Source organism: Strix aluco, chromosome 2 (assembly GCF_031877795.1).
Source record: "Strix aluco isolate bStrAlu1 chromosome 2, bStrAlu1.hap1, whole genome shotgun sequence".
Taxonomy (NCBI): domain Eukaryota; kingdom Metazoa; phylum Chordata; class Aves; order Strigiformes; family Strigidae; genus Strix; species Strix aluco.
The window spans coordinates 68,403,134-68,419,219 of NC_133932.1; the positions used below are offsets into that span (position 1 = coordinate 68,403,134).

At 41.7% G+C, this 16,086-nt stretch overlaps 1 protein-coding gene across 6 annotated transcripts in view; it reads right to left on the reverse strand.

Annotated features, from left to right (window-relative positions):
* TGFBRAP1 (transforming growth factor beta receptor associated protein 1) overlaps positions 1–15,875 on the reverse strand; it is a 40,312-nt gene extending 24,437 nt beyond the window's left edge. Inside the window, exons 1-4 of one of the 6 annotated variants that reach the window (XM_074815140.1) lie at positions 15,792–15,875; positions 11,076–11,777; positions 2,260–2,454; positions 1,123–1,277 (exon numbers count right to left, since the gene is read on the reverse strand). In XM_074815140.1, the coding sequence (XP_074671241.1) occupies positions 1,123–1,277; positions 2,260–2,454; positions 11,076–11,760 (1,035 nt within the window). In that variant the 5' untranslated portion in view covers positions 11,761–11,777; positions 15,792–15,875. The other 5 variants (XM_074815145.1, XM_074815144.1, XM_074815139.1 and 2 more) reach the window with 5 other exon arrangements.
* Positions 15,876–16,086: the final 211 nt, after the last annotated feature.

Consider the following 16,086-nt stretch of genomic DNA (forward strand, 5'->3'; position numbering starts at 1 on the left):
CTAAGCTTTTTACTTCCAGCAGCCTCCCAGCTGTTCGTTCAACAGAGGAGTTAAGGATCAAAATGAAAGCTAATACAAATTTCATTTAATTTAATGACTGCTTTTCAATGGCCTTGACCAAAATTTAAATGACAAGGAATTATATATAAGCTTCTTGAAATTAAAAAAAATAGAATAAAAAGCCTGACTGACTGAATCATTTTGGACCACTGCAATTCTGTAATTTCCAGTCATGTTCCAAACTTTACGTCTTTCTGAACAAACCGAAAGTAATGCAACAGATACCATTTTAATGGCAACAAATGCTCCAAAGTATATTAGAAGAACCACATCAGATTTTTAACAGGTTACAGATCAAATTTTGCTTTTACAAAAGGAAAGAAACCAAGTCAAATACTCATTCACCTACTTGGTGAGCAGAGATTTCATGCTACTTTTTCCAAGTTTCAGTCTCTAAATGACAAATAGGAACAAATACAGTAGAATATGTATTGTAATATAAACCAGACGTAGAAGGAAGTGAGTATAAATCTCTAATCAACACTCTAATCGAAGAGTTATTAAGATACATTGCCACACAAAAATCTTAAATATTCAGTTACACACCAGTATAAGCACTACTTATATGAGCTTGGAAGTAGGATGTATTTGCTTTAGATTTCCCATCACTTAACTTCGAAGTTGTGATACTACAGAGTTTAGGATATGATGAGATATACCAATAAAAAAAGAAAAACCTAAAAATTCTAATTTGAAATGAAGTATACTTTTTTAAACAGCAATAATAAATAATAACTGAACCTAGTATTAAGGAAGCATCATACTGGATTTTCTATCACTAGTTTTTTGGTTTTGTTTTCCATTTTTTCAAGTTACACACTTGAAAAAAACCAACCCCAAAAACCCAGCAGAACAACAGTGTTCGACCCTGCCCACATCCCAGCCCTTACAAGCACAAGCCAAATCAGCAGCACGCCTATTTCCCCAGGCCGAAACCATAAAAGGTATTAGATTTCTCTTCAGTGTAAATTCCTCCCTGACTCTCACTAGCCACTTGACCATTGGTATACATGGCCCCACTGTGAAATATGTATTTTCATGAAAATTAAAGGAAGGACAGACCTGAAATTTCTCTTTTGGAATATTCCTTCGAGCTCCTTTTGCTAGAACAAGGGCTTCTTCCACTCTGTGGCTGGCTAGAAGATCCTGAATCTGTTTTTCCAAAGGTAGCGGCACCAAGATATACACACCCTTATTAGTAGCAACAATCACCTTTCCTGGACAAAGAGACATATTCAGTTTACATTCTCTACAGAAAAAAACCACATTTCAGAAATAAGCTTTAAGATTTACTATTTAAGATGTAAGAACTTAAACAGTGTTAAAGTTCCAAACCTCATCTTTGTTGTCACCATATTTACTAGATAGTATAGTTTACCTGAAATTGCACTTCAGAAATACAGAGATAATGGTAAATTTATTTATTTATGGCAGATTTCATTCCACTTGGAGTAAATGAAACTGGTTATAATCTCTCAGGGTGACCTAAGCTGTAAAGGCCACCACTGAAACTACTGCCGAGATTCCAGAGAACAGGGACTTTTAACTGCCAGATATTTCCACAGGCTTACATTAAAAAATTGTAAGCTGTACAAAGGTGGCAAGTAACACACAGTTCGTAATGCTAGAATTTGCAGCTCTCCTGGAAAAAAAAAAGCAACGCAATGTATTCCACACTTAAGAGTTCTTAATTGAAGAACAGATCAAAAGAAATTTTTGCAATTTTTGTTTAACAATTCTTTATGAAATATCCCATTTTAAACCTCTTACACAGATATTTTAGAAAGGAATGCAAAAGAACAATAGTTAAGATGTTAGAACTTTGTCAGGATAGCCAATGAACAAATACCTGTAACTCACAATTACTGACTTGTAATATTAAATTAACATTACTCCTTTGAAAGAAATAATCAGGCTACAAGAAAAAGCTCTAATCCCACAGATTTCTACCTGATAATTAACTTTACAATTAGATCACATTTAATGAACATATATTTTTGTTAGAAGCATGAAATTTTGGATGACTAAAGTTTTCCTATTGTAGTCTGCAGGAATCTTATCAGGAAAGCATTTGCAATGAAAGTTTCAACAGTTAATGTGCTTGCTAGATATTTTGTTTAAAAAACAAACTAAAGTGACTGTGTCCACAGCAGTGGTTGTTCCAGAATTACTGATGCAAAAACCTGTCCTTTTTAATACCTTCGAAGTCCTGTAGAATGTGACCTTCTTTAAAAGGCAGGGTTTGCTTTTGCTGCTGGTCCAGCATGCTGTGCACTGTAATGAACTCATCATCGAGAGCAACCACGTAAGGAAAGCACAAAGCTGCTCCAATCACGTTCTCTGACCAGTGCACAGGTGCACGCTGTGAAATGCCGTCTACAGTTGCAAACATGCCTACAAAAAGGGAAAAACAAAGCCTGAGGCTCATGCTAGTTGAAGACTGTTGTTTTCCCAGTGTGAAGCACAGGGACCAAGGCACAGAAATAAAGTCTGGGAAGAACAGATGCAGTATCAGGTGGCATGAGGACAGCGCATCACACCTTCCTGGACCTCAGAGACCTGTTTGTTAGTTCAGTTCAAAAATTATTTTTCTTTCCCCACTTTCACCTTCACAGACAAAACCAAAAACTGAAGAGAGAGGCATACCGAAAGAAACCAGCAAGAATTATTCAAGTTTAATAAAGTTTCCAATTTTTTTAAGTAAGAACGATGACATGTAGTTTGAATTCATTTCAAAACTAATATTTAGTGAGACCCAGCATTCAAACAATACAGCCTTAGTAGGAGGCTGCAGGCCCACACTGCCTGACCTATCTGGCAATACAAGCAAGTTTGTTCCCTGTAGTGTCAAATGTCTAAAGATCATTTTAGTAGACAGACAATCAATTTACTTATACTTCTTTACTTTTGCTACAACAAAATTTTCACAGAACAAGGACCCAGCTCCTTGAAACAAGTCACTTCCTGTGAGGCATCTGTGTTTTCAATCATTTGAAAAAAATGCAGAGGCTGCGTATAAAGCATATTTTCCCAAAAGCCAAGCACCAAGACTTTTTTAAATCCCAGTGATACCTCCTATGCTGTCTTCAAAACAACCATATCAAATCTTCAGTTAGTTTGTGTTTTTCTTTGCCACTATCTTTCCTCCTGTCTATTCTGTCCTCCTTCCTTTTCCTAGCTTAATAAAAGTTTGACTTTCTTTTGTATCACATGCCACTGGTTCTCTATTTATGCTACCTGGTATTCCCCCTTTCTTCCAAGACATTAATTGAAGAAAAACTCCAGAGTTTTCAGACCTAGTTCAGTAACCCTTTGCCAGCTGAGCCATACTGAAGCACTACGTAAACTTCTGTTCTAAACATGAATGCATACCCCTTAAAACCAGTATTCTCATGCCATTATAAAGACGTGCCCATGAAAATTGTTCTTCAGCAGGAATGAGCCGCTTGACAGCTGGCAGAGTAAGTCTGAGCTCTAAAGGACAGAGGAGATTAAAAGATTATGTTATTCAATTTACAAAATCTCTTCCAAACAGAAGATAATGAGGCAAGGGTAGCTGGGTAGGAGGACCATCATGGAATTGGAAAAAAAAAAAAAAGAAAGGAAAACAGAAGGCTGTAGATTTTTACAGAACTACAATGTGGAGACTAAGCTTCTGGATCCTTTATAGCAGCTTTGAAATGATCAGCCCTTTCCCTTGACTAAGGGTGCAACACAAAATTAGAATTTCACAGCTGATATTAGCAAGTAATGCTATTTGCTTTTTCACTATAATGAACAGCTTTTCAATCAGAGTGCCTTACAGAAAATACATTTTTTTTAGCCCTAATATACAATTCCAGATTTCCTCTATAGTTCTTGATATTCTTACAGATCAGATGTGGAATTTTATGTCAGGCAGACTGCACTATCCATTTCTAAGCCTTCCAGTTGTTACTCTGTGCTATAATCCCATTTCAAAAAGTGTGAGAAAACTTGAGTTAAATACATACTAACCAGTAGTAAACTCAGGGTGAATTATATTTGAAATATTAATTCTCAGAATTTTCTATTTCTCTGACATTCTCAAAAAAAATATTATAAAAACCTGATTTATTTTTTTTTTTTTTTTTTAATGACAGAGCTCTTTTTTTAGGTGATTTAAAAACAATCCTTTACGGAAGTGAAAGGGTATGCAGAGCAATGCATTTTCCAAGCCAATGTCTCTCTACATCCCTCTGCCCTCAATAGCTAGAGCTTCTGTGGTAGAATGAAACATTCTGTCTTCATCCAGCTCTCACTTAAGGATAACAATAAACACGACAAATACAATCTGAAACCATGGCCTTTTTATAGTCCAGGGATGCATTTGATGAAACTGAGATGAAGCCAGTAATCAATTTTGTATTAAAAATGGATACACTATCCAAAGGTTACAAGAGTTACCTAAACACAGCTACACTGTTTTCAGCACCAAGAAATCTAGAAATTTATAGAATCACAGAATAATTTAAGTCAGAAGAAGTTTCTGAAGGACATCCAGTCCAGCCACACCCCCTCCCTTAAAGCAGGACCAAGTTAGATCAGGTTACTCAGGATTTTATAGACTAGACCGTAGATTTTGTTTGTTTTAAAACAACAAAAAGCTTCTTAGTGAAAATATCTGTAAAAATTTGAAATAAAATTTCTTTATTTTTACTTGCTTAAAAAGCAATATGAAAGCTTTCGGTTACATAAAAGTTGACAGCATGAGGAACACTATGAGTGGATGAAAACAAGAAGGAACCATGCTGGTTACTGCTGACCACCCTGCTTTAACCAGTGTCATCAGCTTGAGAAAAGGCACTGCATAACCTTCTATGAATCATTCTGCTGAGTACCTGTGTGCTTGTTAGAACTTAAAAGGCTCAGTTCTCCATCTACTCAGTCACTATACAAATATTCAGACTTCGCACCACTGAGAAGAGTTTATTCTGGAAAAGCAAAAGGAATAAACTAAAATTAGGTATTTAAAATTTGTATTTTTTACGCATTAAAGTCATCGAATAGTTGAAGTGGGAAGGAATCTCTGGAAACTGCCTAGTCCAACCTCCCTGCTCAAAGCAGGGTCAACTAGGACAGGTTGCTCAAGATCTCACCCAGTCAGGTTTTGAGTATCTCCCAAGAACAGAGACTCCACATCCGCTCCAAGAGCCATTTCCTGGTTTGACCACCAGCACAATGAGGATTTTTTTTTTTTTGCTTATGTTTACACAGAATTTCCCATATTTCAATTTGTACTGACTGCCTCTCACCCTTTCACTGGATACAATACCACTGAGCAGTCTGGCTCTGTCTTCTTTAATCCCCATGCATGTTGATCTCTGCAAGCCTTTTCTTCTTCAGACTGAACAGTCCCAGCTTTCTCAGCCTCCCCGTGAGATGCTCCAGTCACTTAGTCATCTTTCTGGTCCTTCAGTGCATTCACTCCAGTATGTGCATGTAATTCCAGGGAGCTCAGAATTGGATGCAGCACTCCATACGTGGTCTCACTAGGACTGAGAGGAAGAATTGCCTCTCTCAGCCTGTTGGCAACGCTTTTCCTAATGCAGCCCAGTTGGGAATTCTTTGCTACAAAGGCACGTTGTTAGCTCATGGTCACTTTGTCCCAAGTTCCTCCCCGAGACGCTACTTTCCAGCTGGTTGGTCCCCAGCCTATGCTGGTGCATGGGGTTGTCCCTCCCTAGCTGCAGAACTTGACATTTCCCTTTGCTGAACTTCATGAGGTTGCTGTCAGACCATTTCTCCAGCCTGTCAAAGTCCCTCTGAATGGCAACACAACCCCCTAGTGTATCAGCCACATTTACCTTTTTACCATCTTCAAACTTGCTGAAGGTGCACTCTGACCCACCATTCATGTTGTTAATGAAGATGTTAGTATTGACCTCACTATCAGACCCCTGGGGTACACGACTAGTGACTGGCATTGAGTTTGTCCAGATTCTGACTCTGGACAAAACTTTAAGCCAGGCTTTTAATCTACCTCACTGTTTCTCTAGTGCATTCTTCATCTGTTTATCTACAAAGATGTTACAGTAGATATCATTAAAAGCCTTCCTGAAGATCACTTCATCACTGCTCTCCTCTCACCCACCAATCTAGGCATCTGATCATAAAAGGTTATCGGGCTGGTCAGGCAATTTCCTTTTGTAAATCACGTTGATTACTCCAAATCACATTCTTGTCATTCGGATATTTGGAAACAGCTTCCACGATGATTTTCTCCATTGCTGGGGATTGAAGTAAGACTGGCCTGCCTGTAGTTCTCTGTATCCTCTCTCTCACTCATCTAAGAGAGGAGTGAAGACTTTTGTTTTCTTCTAGTCCTGAGGAACATTCCCCAATCATTGTGACCTTTCAAAGATAATCAAGAGTGGCCTTGCAATGACATCAACCACCATACTCAAGCATTCATGGGTGCATACCATCAGGTCCCATGGATTTGTCTGTCCAGTTTATTTAAGTGTTCCATAATCTGACCTTCTCTATTGTGGGTAGGTTTTTGTTGCTCTAGATTTTCCCACGGGTCCTAGGGGCTTAAGATTCCTGAAGATAGGTCATAGCAGTAACGACCAAAGTAAAGAAGGCATTAAGTACCTCAACCTTTTCTATGTCCTTTGGCCCCAGGTCCCCCACCCCATTTAGTAGTGGGCATCCACTTTCCTTGGCCTTCCTTTGCTGCTGATATGCTTGTAGTAGCTCTTTTTGTTGCCCTTCATGGTGCTCACCATATTCAATGCCAGAAGGACTCTGACCCCCCTAACCCCATCCCACATGCTTGGACAGTGTCTCTGTATTCCTCCCAGGTCACCTGTCCCTCCTTTCACCTCATTTACTTCCTTTTTATATTGGGAGTTTAGTCAAAAGCTGCTAGTTCATTAATGCAGGCCTCCTGCCATCGCTGCTTGTTTTCCTGCTTATTAGGATGGACCATTCTTGAACTTGGAGGAGGCAGTCCTTCTCTCCAGGACCATATCCTGTGGGATTCTTTTAAGCAGGTCCCTGAACAAACCAGTCTGCTGTTCTGAAGTCCAGGCTTGTGGTCTTTTTGCCTTGTTCCCTTCTCTCAGGATCCTGAACTTCACCATCTCATGGGCACCAGCAAGGTGGCTCCCCCAACCTTCACAACCCTAGCCAGGTTCAACAGAGCACATCCCCTCATCAGCTCCTCCATCACCATCAACGCACTACAGGAATCTCCTGGCCTGCTTGTGCCCTGCTGTGCTGCCCCTTTAGCAGGTAGTACAGTGGTTCAAATGCCCCCTAAGAACCAGGACCTGCAAATGTAGGTTTCTTCCTGTTATCTGAAAAAGGCCTTACCTACATCTTCTTCCTGATGAGGTGGGTCTGTAGCAGACACTCACCACAATGTCACTGGTGTTAGTCTGCCCTCTAACCCTAATCCATAAACTCTCAGCTGCTTCCTCCTTTGTCCTAAGGCATACCACCACATGTTAACACATAGCAGTGCTGATTTCCCAGGAGAAGTTAGAGTTTTCACCATCATTTTGTTTTATACAGACATCTTTGTGTGCATATGCCTGAAGCAGGGCCTCTTCAGCCACGTTTGTTGATTACAAAGTCTCTCACCCACACCATCCTGCACTCTTTGCCAACTCAGCCTACGACCATCATTCCCAGTTTAAATCCTCCTCACCAGTTTGGTCAGCCTGTTGGCAAAAATGCTTTTGCCTCACTTGGCCTGGTGGATCCCATCTCTTCCTTAAATAGGGATCCATAGTCATAAAAGCCAAATCTCTCATCACCACAAGCTGTGCAATCAGCTGATGACCTGCACAATCCATCCACTCCTCCTCAGTCTGTTCTTCCTCACCAGCAGGACTGATGAGAAAACCTCCATCTCCAATACAAGGGAGTCTCCCACTACTATTACTTGCTAATTCCTCCTGGTGCTACTGGATTGTACAGTCTGAGATGATTTGCTGGACAGAGCTTCCTGCTTCTCATGTGTTACTGTTGAGCACTGAGCGTATTCTACAGATGCAGATCTGCAGACAGAGAAGGAGAATTTTTTGTTTTATGAGAAGTCATAAGCTTCCAGCCTTTCCTATGCTAGAACAAGCAGAGACTCAGCCTGCCCTTCCCTCAGTACAGTTGGGGGTTCAGGCTCATGCCTGGGTCCTGGAGAAGATTTGACTTCCTTTTTGTCATCTCTGATGCTGTGCACTCTGCTGACCTCCTCCTGCATCTCCTTTACTTGGCAACAGAAATCCTCAACCAAGCACCTATCTCCTGCAGGCAAGGACAAAACTTCCCTCTCCCCCAGTCTCAGCAAGAGGCACCAGGCACTCCCTTCAGCTCAAGACCTGAAGAGCTGCACCCTCCCTTGGGAGTTCAGTCTGAGCTGAGGCCTCCGATGTTTGGGGGCAGTTGCTCCGGCTTTGCCAATATGCAAGAACTGCTTGCTGAAATTTTCAGAAACTTAAAGCCTCTGTACGGCAGGGAATCTCATTAGAAACATGCAACAAGAGCTTCAAGAAATGAAAAACTGAAGTATAGTTTCAAACATAATCATAAATAATTGATTTTCAATTCTGAATGAACTAATTACTGGACAAAATGAAGATGCATTAAAAAAAAATTAAGTTCCTCCTCCCTTTGAAAGAATGAGCTATATACTAACTGCAAGTAGAGCCACAATACCACATGGCTAAGTCTATGGATCAACTGTGAACGATTCTAACAATCAGTTTTAAATGCAGAGTTGAGGTAAGGAAAAAGGTGACATACCCAAGAAACTCAGGGATGTTTTACTTTCTGATTACTGCTTTAAGCAGTTGCTTTCTGTCATTCTAAATTCCAGTCTTAACTCTAAAGCAAATTAATTTAAATAAATGTCACTTCAAACACTATAAAGTCAAACATATTAATGCAGAATACATCCACCTCAGTAAGAGGCTGAATTTAGCATAGATGTTTTACCAAGTGCCAAATGAACATGTCTTAAACAATAAGATGTATGAAAGCAAACCAAAATTAGAATTGAAGATTTACATCAAGCCTTTTCAAGTCCATTCACCTTATAGCAGAGGCCTGCCTCAAATGCCAAGATACACAATGTTTATAGATTATAAAGGTGCTCAACCATCTTCATAACTTCAAAGAGACAAAAGTTAAAGACACCAAGAATTTTACCAAGGCAGAACAGCAATATAGATAATACTAGTCAAAACGACAGTGACAAGGGAATAGAGAACAGATGATTAAAAAAACTCCACAAGCTGAATTAGGCAAGGAAAAACTATACAATCCATGGCAAGCAGTCTTTTTATGGTTTCTGAGCTAATACAAGATAGAATTTGACTGTATTATGTGGAAAAGGGAAGTTTATAGCATGTTTAGAGCTGCAAAAGTGCATTTGCTTCAGAGATGACATACCTGATATTCTAACCCCAGGACAATCTACTTACACAACGATGTTGGATTTTATAAGTAAACATCTTATTGTACAGCTCTCTTCCAGGACACCAGATAAAAGCAAAATTCAGACTAATAGAATTCTGCTTTCTGACTAAATAGAATTATGCTTTTGAAAGTATATCTAATTCTTCTTAAATCAAAAAAAGAAATGAACTGCTTGAACAGAATCTTGTTTGACACTCCTAGAAAGATAAATAAAGATTAAAGTAAGAATGGGATCCCTTAGAAACATGTCTAAAGGGAATACTTTCCGACAGTCAATTCACAAATTTTAACTTTCATAGCACTGCTAAAATGGTTAATGTCCACAAATGTGCATCCACATTTAAAACAACAGTTTTAACAGGAAGTGGTCAACCAAGATAACTTAGAAAAGCCCTGCGTCTGAAAAGCAAGTTCATCTTGGAACACCTTTAATTTGTATAAATTGATATTCTAATGAGTCTCTGCTTCTTTCAAGAAAAACTGGTGAGCTGATGTACATCTCAAGTTCTGCTCACAAGACAAAACTTCAATATAAACCACCGATTGCACTCTTGCTTTTCTTTGGAATTTATATTAATAAGCCAAAACCCATGCAGATCCCTGAATTAAGGGCCTAAATAGTTATGATCTTTGTGTCATGCTGTTCCTAAAGTGTCATGGAAAATACATGAACTGCATCTCCTAAATGGAAAGTCATATGGCAAACAGCATGAAACCATTCTGCCTGTGGTCTGTCAGCTCTGGGATATTGCAGGTTTTCCAAAAAAAGCTCAAGATTACTGACCTCACAGCATATTGTTGATTTAGACAGATTACAGCAGCAGTAGTCCTTACAATCATCTGTCTATTACAACAAGAGCATTATTTCATATGATCTAACTTTGGTTTTGCAAATACTTATACTAATCTTCTGTAATATGGAGCTGAAAAATACTACTAAAAAAATTAAGCAAATGGGAGCATAAAAACTGGGTAGTATCTGACATCATCTACTGTTAGGATGCAGTTTACTTCTACAGGAGTTAGGATACAGTTTACTTCCACTAACATTTCTTACTAACACAACATACATATTTGTGAATCTGTTACAATCTATAAAATGGACTTCATACAACTCCTCTGAAGAGCAATTGAGAAAAAAAATTAACTCATCTACACTAATTTAACAATTTTACAGCAATTTTACAGCAACATGGGGTTCCTCAAACCCAGTCTGACTAGTCACTACAGAGAGGCTATCAGCCTCTGAAGTTTCACTTGGTACCAACCAATGTTTTTACTCTGGGCTGCAAGATACTACTGCTGCAGAATGAAGCTTTCTACAGACAGGATTGAAATACAAATAATCAGATTTTTGTGCATTAAAAAAAAGCGCAGGAGAGTTATAATAATACTTAGTACCAAAAATTTACCATTTACCTTTTTATGTCAACATTCCAATATACCCCTGTGAAGAAAATTATCATTATCATGCGCAACACTTAACTAGTTAAGCTTTACTTCCCAAATTGAGAAAAATTAAGAGAGAGAAGTTTAAAAAATTGCAAAAAAATTACAATCCTTGGTCTCACCTAGGCCTCCGGGGCCAGCCAACAGAAACTCTTGTCTGCCTATCCTTTTCACAATCGGCCGTTTCTCATCACTGCAATAAGGAAACAGATCCTGGGAGGCGCCGGTGTTATAGTTCAAAATTATATACTGTGTAGTAAGTGCAAGACATAAGTAATAACCATCTACAGCCACAGCACAAGGTTGCTCTGGAGTAAACACTTCCTTCACTATTTGGACTCTGTCTTCAAACACCATGAACATTTGAATGGTCCGTCGCTTGACCGAGATAATGCAGACTTCGACACAGAAAGGATCCCCACTCACAGGGTTTTCATTTAATGCAAATGTCACAGCTCCTTTGATTCTAGCACCAGTGGGGACAGGTTCCAAGTTCATCATGTTAACTAGTGTTATCGTGTTGTCACAAAGCACAAGAAGCCTAGTGAGGGCAGAGGCTGCTTTCAACTCACTCACAGGCTTCTTCAAGCCCAGGTATTTATGCAGTTGCTTGGTGGCAGCAAAAGTTATTTTTCCAGCTGTTGATATCTTTTCATCCAACAGAAAGTGATAGATAAAGCAGTCATTGGTTCCAATATAGAGGTTCTTTCCGCAACACTCAATGCATTCAATGTTGATGTAATTTTTGTCTCCCATTAACATCTCCCGCTCAACAGCAGAAACGAGCTTGAAAGCTTTAACACTCATTGTGTCTTCTGGGTGATCTGATTAAAGAGAAAAAAACCCACTGTTTACCTCCACACACATCGTCAAATATCAGAGGTAGAAATTTAACATTCACCAATAAAAAAAACTTCAGTGTTGCATTTCTAACAGTCTATACCCTATATCCAACCTGATTACACAAGCCAGAATGAGCACATTAATAACCACAGAAATAAATCGAATTGTATGCTTCCACTTCAAGTCTATTCTGAAACGATTCACAACAGCGCCCAGCCATTCTGAAGTGATGCTTTCTCCGCAAGTAACTGGCATATTACTGGTTCTCCCAGACACTTTGGCACTACAAGTGGTTCCTGCCAGTACTTATATACAAGCTTCGGCTCTCAGATTTCTAGAGAAGCCACAAGCTATTTAGTGCTACACGTTAACAACTCATGCTGCTTTACACTCAATTTAGGCCTATTAGTACATAACTTCTTAGTGAAGTATCATAGGCATATTCTATTTTAACACATATTTTACATTTCTTGCTCTCCAGCAATCAGAAATACACAACTTTCAAGCCACTTGAATTATAATTTACCCAAGGTATCATCCAACTCATAATAAAAGTTGTTGGCTTGTGTGTTGTGGTTTTTTTTATTATTATCTGCAGAGTGTCTGTTTTATTCAGTGCTACTTACACATTCTCTGTATCAGACTACATGCACCAGCAACTATAAAGCACATTCACACAGCAAATTTGGAATTGTGGTCCGTAAAGCATTCATTAAACTGAAGACGCAATATCACAGAAATGAAAAGAGTTTCTGTTCTCTATCACAACCATTCCAAAAGTCTGTCTTTAAGTGCTAAGCACCACTTCTAATATTCATTCTACAACCTGTACCTACTCTTTTGCAATCAAGCACTGTCAAGGGACAGATGCAATTTATGAAGCAATTAATAGTGTTTTAAAAAACGTGTAATTTTACTGTACTCCAGACTTGTGTTATTTTTGTAAGAAACTGTCAGACATCTGTGTTCAACACTCCAAAGAAGAGCAAATGAGAAATTGCTGACCTTGTTTAATCACCTTTTAATTTGTCATGACTGGTCTGCAACAATCACTTAGCCAATGCAGGGGAAGACACAACACTGAACATCTTGAAAGGATTTAAGAAATGACAGATACACTTACTACTTGTAGTCCACACATATAATGAAAATACAAAACATCAAATGAAATTTCTGTGGACCAACAGAGAGACCAACATCAACAAAATGCTCTTGTGAACAATCCTGAAACTTAAATGTAAATCAGAAAGAATTTCGTTTCAAATTATTACATCTAAAAGCCCCCTTTGCTTTTGCGAGAGAACATTGAAAACCACAGCAAAATTTTCCAAAACTGAGTGAGGAAAGGTAAGGTACACAACTCAGAAGTAACCACTAAATGAAATCAGATTAAACTAAGAATATAGCCAGAAGCAAACCATGTTACCAAGAGATGGCAGTGATCTTTTATGCCAAGAACTTCCTATTTTTATTCAGAAGTTAAAAATATTTTAGTTTGGGCTTCCATGACATTTTCAAATTGCAACTTCACTTGGGGTATAAATTAGTGTTCTGACTACCAACAAGAAAACCCAAACCTAGGAAGTGCTAGAGAAATAGCTTAAGGTAAAATGATAATGCAAGTCTCTGGCAACATTGCTATGTTATCCTCCAATGTTATCAAAAGAAACACTGCTTATTAAGTTAAAGAGGGCTGTCCAAAGGTTGACTGCCAAAAAACCCAGCCATTTTTAAGAGCCTGTGTGTAGCCTGAAGTGATAAACTATTGTCTGGGGAGGTCAGGCAGCGAACTTAACATTCCTGTAGCCCAAGGTAAAAACGTTAATGTACGACATTGGGACAGCTACAGAATTTTGCTCTTGACAAAGATGTGTCAAAAACATCCAAAACCCGTACTAAATTAAAGTAGAAGAAAAGTAAAAGCATAAAAGAACTCAAAACAGATATACCATCCCTGAGCAGAAAGAATAAAAAACAACATAGTACTACATAAGTCTGGTAGCAAAGAAATTAAAACATTCATGCTAAAAAAAAAAAGCTGCGAAAAAAGCTTTTAAGACCAACCAATGGAAACACACATAATCTGCATGTGATTTCTTTTTACATTTGTTTTGTTTTCATTTTCAAGAGCTTAGGGACCTACACGTACTGCAAAGGAACAGGTTCTACAGAACATGCTGTTCCTTTAAAGTGCAAGAGGCCACCCCAGAGTCACAAATGGAAGTCTGTACGCTACTTTTAAGATGTTCAGAACTCCGGAAAACAAGAAAATGTGGATTCATGCTGTCAAAGAGTACTCAATAGGCAAACAAATTATCAGCCTACTAAATTTTATTTTCCTAAATGCACTGATAACCCCGCATGCACTTATTTCCCGTAAAACGTGGAAAGCAGCTCTCCCCCACTTCTGTTAAGTAACACCTTGCTTTGCACTTACATTTTGTTCGCTGCTGCCCTGCCAACCAGCACCCCACCTACCTTACCTCCGCGCTGCTCTCTCACGTACGCTTACTCCTACACCCCGTGCAATTAACTGCTCACAAGCTCTGCCTGACCTTTACATGCGACTCCACAGACCCGAGGTGCTGGCCCACGCCAGCGCCGGGGGTGGCGGCGCTAGCCCCCGGGAGGCCGGGGATGTGCCTCACCCCCGGGCACGCCCGCACGGCGGAGCACCCGGCTCGGCTCGGCCCAGCCCGGCGGCAGAAGCGGCGCCGTTCGCTTCGCCCTTGTCCCCCCTCACACGCCCGCAGCCCGACCGGGCGGTGCAAACCAGGCCCGGCAGCCACCGGCCCGGCAGCCCCCACCCCCATCCCAGCAGGCGACGGAGCCTCTCCTCCCGCTCACCCTCCCCCAGCACCTGCCAGCGCCAGGCGCCGCCGCCACACCGGGAGCCGGGCCCGCCGCTTCGAGGCCTTGCGGTGCGGTGCGGGGCCGGGGCTGGGGCCGGCACGGGCGCCGCCTCAGGCCGCGCTGTCAGCGCGCAGGCCTCGCGGCGCGCGGGGCTCCGCCGGCGGGCGCGGGGGAACGGGGACGCACCGCTTCCGGTGCCACAGAGGCCCCGCCCCGCGCCGGCGTCACCCTTCCCGGAGGGGCGGGAGGGGGGAGCAAGGCAGAGAGGCCGCAGCCCTTCCGGTCACGCGGGGCAGTGGCCTGGGGGCGGAGCCCCGCCTAGCCCCGCCCACCGGGGGCGCGGCCGGGGCAGGGCGCCTGCGTGCCGCCGGCCCGGGGAGACCCGGTTATTCGTCCAAAACGCTGCAGTTGCGTTACGGGTCGTTAGTTACGGACCAGGTCCGACCCTGACGTATGGAGGATAAGCGTAGGTGGAGAAAGCAGCTCTCCCGGGAAAAACCATGAAACCGCGGTAGTTGTGGATGGTTTGGGAGGAGGGAAGGAGGGAGACCACAAGGAAACAAACTGCACAGACTGCCGGAAGGCAGCTTTGAGGGCGCCACGTGAAATAATGTCAACAAATGTTATTACGTTCCTTGCTGGTACACTTAAATGACTTTTAAATATTCAAAGACTGAATTCATATTCTTAGACGCGCTGCATACGGATAGCAGTGTTCCACACAGAGTCATGTATATGCGACTTGTTCCACGTGCGTGTATTTTTGTTGTTACTCGTAATTCTGCAAAACGCATCAAGTACTTCAAATTACGTTGCACTTTCACGTTGTAACGACAACGTGGTTAATTTGCTAATGCAATCAGTTGTAATACTTGTCTGCTTTTAAACATGCAAGCGGATTACCACCCCGAAGCAGCAGGCGGCTATTTGACTTTGGAATTACAAAGCAACTCTTGTTAGCGCAGAACAAGAAGCGTTACTTTGGCAGTTACCGCTCTGGCGGGCGAGATTTAGGCCCCGTTTACTTCAGTAGCCGAGCTCCCGCGCCCAGCAGCGGCAACGCGCTGTACCGGCAGCACTGCAACGGAACAGACTCCTCCTCCCCGTCCCGCACCGTCACTCGGGGGATGAATTTCCCTCACCGGCAATGCCAAACTCCTCCCGACCCGCCGGCCGAGCTGCCCGCGAGTCACACACCGCCTCCCGCTGCACCACGTCCCCCGAAAGCGGGCCCTGGCGCGGGCGGCTGCTCTGAAGCCCGCTCCCAGCCCCCCCTCCCCGTGTCTAACTGCCGCCAACGGCCCGGCCCGGCCCAGCCCTCCCGCGCAGGCAACCGGGCCCGGCCCACCGGCCCCTCCCTCACACGCATTTACCAACGGACACCCCAGGAAGGCGCCCGCCCCGCGCACGCCCCGCCGTCACTTCCCGCGCGTCGCT